General features: G+C 43.8%; 1 protein-coding gene across 1 annotated transcript in view; it reads left to right on the top strand.

Moving 5' to 3' along the window:
* The window catches only part of MSANTD4 (Myb/SANT DNA binding domain containing 4 with coiled-coils), a 12,492-nt gene extending 9,304 nt beyond the window's left edge, over positions 1–3,188 (top strand). Inside the window, exons 2-3 of the mRNA XM_012812290.2 lie at positions 1,575–2,191; positions 2,530–3,188. Coding sequence (XP_012667744.1) covers positions 1,730–2,191; positions 2,530–3,105 — 1,038 coding nt within the window. The 5' untranslated portion in view covers positions 1,575–1,729 and the 3' untranslated portion in view covers positions 3,106–3,188. The remainder of the gene's footprint in view (positions 1–1,574; positions 2,192–2,529) is intronic.
* Positions 3,189–3,708: the final 520 nt, after the last annotated feature.

Here is a 3,708-nt window from a genome sequence, read left to right as displayed (position 1 = left end):
GTTTGCAGAGTTTGTGATGCATCTGGTCTGCAGGGGAGTTTGCAGGGTTTGTGATGTAGCTGGTCTGCAGGGGAGTTTGCAGGGTTTGTGATGCATCTGGTCTGCAATGGAGTTTGCAGAGTTTGTGATGCGTCTGGTCTACAGTGGAGTTTGCAGAGTTTACCTTCTTAACAAGCTTCAGACAACCTCTTTGATAGTCTGAGAGCATGAAAATTGTCTGGAAATTGGAAGCATACTCTCTCTCACATCTAAAACAAATGTTCACAAGAGGGTCTTTCCTACTCAGAATTTATCTTAAAGTATTTGCCACATGCATGTTTTAAAATTTATTTTATTGAAACTCCAAGTATAGTTAGATCATGGTCTCAACTTACAATTAAAGTGGCCCAGAATAGTACAGAGTACTGCCGAGAAATTCTCCAAAGAAAGGCAAATAATTAAAAGCATTGATTAGAAACAAATATACCATCAGCCTAGTTTTCTTTTCTTTTGGGGGACAGGGGTGTTGTTAGAGACTTGTTTAAGTGTTGGGAGAGTGAACATTGACAGACAGAATTACAGTGGCGAACAGTGAAATGTGCACTTGTCTTCAAAAGGTTTAGGAACTGAATTTTTTTTTTAATTGTTTTTTTCTTTAACCGATTTAGGTGGGTTAGCTAGGGAAAATCCTTGCTGTTTTTTATGTTAGTCTTTTAATTTTGTTTTAGCACTATAATATTTTCATTGTTTCAAGAAATTTTATTCCAAGCTTAGGGTTTCTATATTGATTTAACCTCAAAATGAGTTTTGCTTTTTGAAGTAGTAAAATATAGGTAGTTGTCATTTCTCTGATCAGATTACATCGTTTGAAATTGGCTTCTTGGTTTTGTGGATTTTTAGCTCAGCCTTTCATTTTCCCTTTACAGTTATTCTGCAGTGTCAGCGTGACATTATTTTCTCCTTTAAGTATTTCAAACAATGATCATTTTGGCACATCCACTCTTGCATTCCTTCAAAGTGTATTTATGGTGTGCTTGCAGTGTGCCAGGAACTCTGCCAGGCTCTGGGGAAATAGCAGAAACACGTGGGCTGACACATCTCTGCTGTCATGAAACCTCGTGGGGGAGGGGGGAAGAGACGGACTCTGAGCTCTGTGTCAGTCCAGGTGTAAAATCTGGACAAAGGGACTTTATGCTAGAGGAATTTGACTTGGTAGGAAAAGATTTACTGAGAAACAGATGCTTCATTACTTAATCGTGAGCTGAAGGACGAGGAGAAATTAAGTAGACCAAGGAAGGAGCAATCCATTTTCTAGGTCGAGGGAACAGTGTGGGCAGGAGCAGGTACCTGCCAGGCTGGTTGGCAGACCGGTGAGTCAGTGGGAGAAGGAGCTGGAGATGCAGGAGATGGGGCCAGGCGAATACTGGCAGCTGGGTAGCAACCTGGGCAGCAGCCTGGGCGGGAGAAGGTGGGCTGCAAAGGTAGAGAGCTGCGCGATGTGGAGCCAGAGAGGGTGGGTTTTCTTTTTAAGTTACGTAGCTGGTTGGGTTGAGTACGTTACGGAAGTTGCAGATTGACTGTACTTTTTCTTCTAGGAATTGCCGGGCCTGTCTGTCACTGGCTGAGTGGAGCTCAGCGACTGGAACCACGTGCTGACGGGGGAGCTGTCTCTGCTTTTGTCCTTTGCAGTATTCCTTAAATTCTTTTCACATTTTCTCTTACTGTAAAAACTGCATTTAAGTTTTAAAAAATGAAGCAGCTGAAAAGAAAAAGGAAAAGCAATTTTAGTGTTCAAGAGACTCAGACCCTCTTAAAAGAAATTACGAAAAGGAAAGAAGTAATTTTTTCCAAGCAGCTCAATACCACGATTAACGTGATGAAGCGAATGGCTTGGGAAGAGATCGCACAGTGCGTGAACGCTGTGGGAGAAGGAGAACAGAGGACGGGCACGGAGGTGAAGCGGAGGTACCTTGACTGGAGGGCGCTCATGAAGAGGAAGAGGATGAAGGCCAACATCAAGCTGGTGGGCTCCGGGTTCCCCCTCCCCTCCTCTGACTTAGATGACTCTCTCACTGAAGAGATCGATGAAAAGATTGGATTCCGAAATGATGCAAATTTTGACTGGCAAAATGTGGCCGATTTCAGGGATGCAGGTGGATCCTTAACTGAGGTTAAGGTGGAAGAGGAAGAAAGGGATCCCCAGAGTCCTGAAGTAAGTATCAGCCTGTGTACCCCCTTTTCTCTTCTTCAGTTCTGCTGTAGGAGTTTGAGAATGGCTAAGCAGTTCCCAGATTTTCAAGTTTACTTAAAGCTGGTGCAAGTTCATTCCAGTTGTTCTCCCTTAGTGATACTTCTTCCAACCTAAACATCATAACCTCAATTACATGTATAAGGGACTTCAGATAATTCCGTGTGCGTGATTTCCAAAGTTCAAATTAAGTGGTTTTGAATAGTCAGACAATACAGAAAGCTTCTCGGAAATAGTTGAGACAAATTGACAGCCATGAAGTAGAAGTAAACCCTGAAAGCTGCTTTTCTCTCTTTCCTTAGTTTGAGATTGAGGAGGAAGAGGAAATGCTGTCGTCGGTCATACCAGACTCCAGGAGGGAAAGCGAGCTGCCTGACTTCCCGCACATCGACGAGTTTTTCACTCTGAACTCAACTCCTTCTAGGTCCGCATATGATGATCCCCATTTGCTTGTAAACATAGAGAAGCAGAAACTGGAGGTGGAAAAGCGCCGCCTGGATATTGAGGCCGAGCGGCTGCAGGTGGAGAAGGAGCGTCTGCAGATCGAGAAGGAGCGGCTGCGGCACTTAGACTTGGAGCACGAGCGGCTGCAGGTGGAGAAGGAGCGGCTGCAGATCGAGCGGGAGAAGCTGAGGTTACAGATAGTGAGTGCAGAGAAGCCGTCTGCGGAGAATGAGCTTGGTCAAGGGGAAAAGGCCGTACTTCAGCCCCAGGACATAGAAACGGAGAAGCTGAAGCTTGAGCGAGAACGCCTGCAGCTGGAGAAGGATAGGCTGCAGTTTCTGAAGTTTGAATCCGAGAAGCTGCAGATTGAAAAGGAACGCTTGCAAGTAGAGAAAGACAGACTTCGCATTCAGAAAGAGGGGCTCCTGCAGTGATTTCGCTAGGCCTCCATTTAGCAAATATTTGTAAACTTTAAGTTTTTCTTATACCAAATGATAGAAAGATGGTTACTGGATTAGCTCTGTGTGTGTTTTCTTTTTTTCTTCTCTAATGTCAGTGATTTCAATAGGAAAAAGTTGTATGTGGGTAGCTGTGTGCTTAAGTAGTATATTATATAAAGACTCAGCCCTAGCATAAACAGTGTAGCGGAAACCTATTGTGCTGGACTCTTTATATTAGTACTATTACATAGAGTCTTGTATAATCTGTGCGCCCAGAGTTATGTCTGTACGGGATTCTAGCCCAGAGGTTCTCAACCAGGGGTGACTTTGGCCGCCAGAAGACATTTGGCAACATCAGGAGACATTTTTAGTTGTCAAAACTAGGTGGGGGCAGGTTGCCACTAGGTGGTAGTGTGTAGAGGTCAGAGATGCCACTAAATGCCCAGGACTGCCCCTTAACACACACAGACACAGAGACACAAACATCCAACCCAAATGTCTCATTACTGTTGAGTTGGGAAAACCTATTTTAGCCTAACTGTACACCTCTATAGCTGTGTTTTATAGTTTTAGATATTAAAACCTAAAATACTTATG

Source organism: Otolemur garnettii, unplaced genomic scaffold, assembly GCF_000181295.1.
Source record: "Otolemur garnettii isolate 467f Iridium unplaced genomic scaffold, OtoGar3 scaffold00200, whole genome shotgun sequence".
Classification (NCBI taxonomy): Eukaryota; Metazoa; Chordata; class Mammalia; order Primates; family Galagidae; genus Otolemur; species Otolemur garnettii.
The sequence above is the reverse complement of the archived record's forward strand: the minus strand, read 5'-3'. Positions and strand labels throughout refer to the sequence as shown.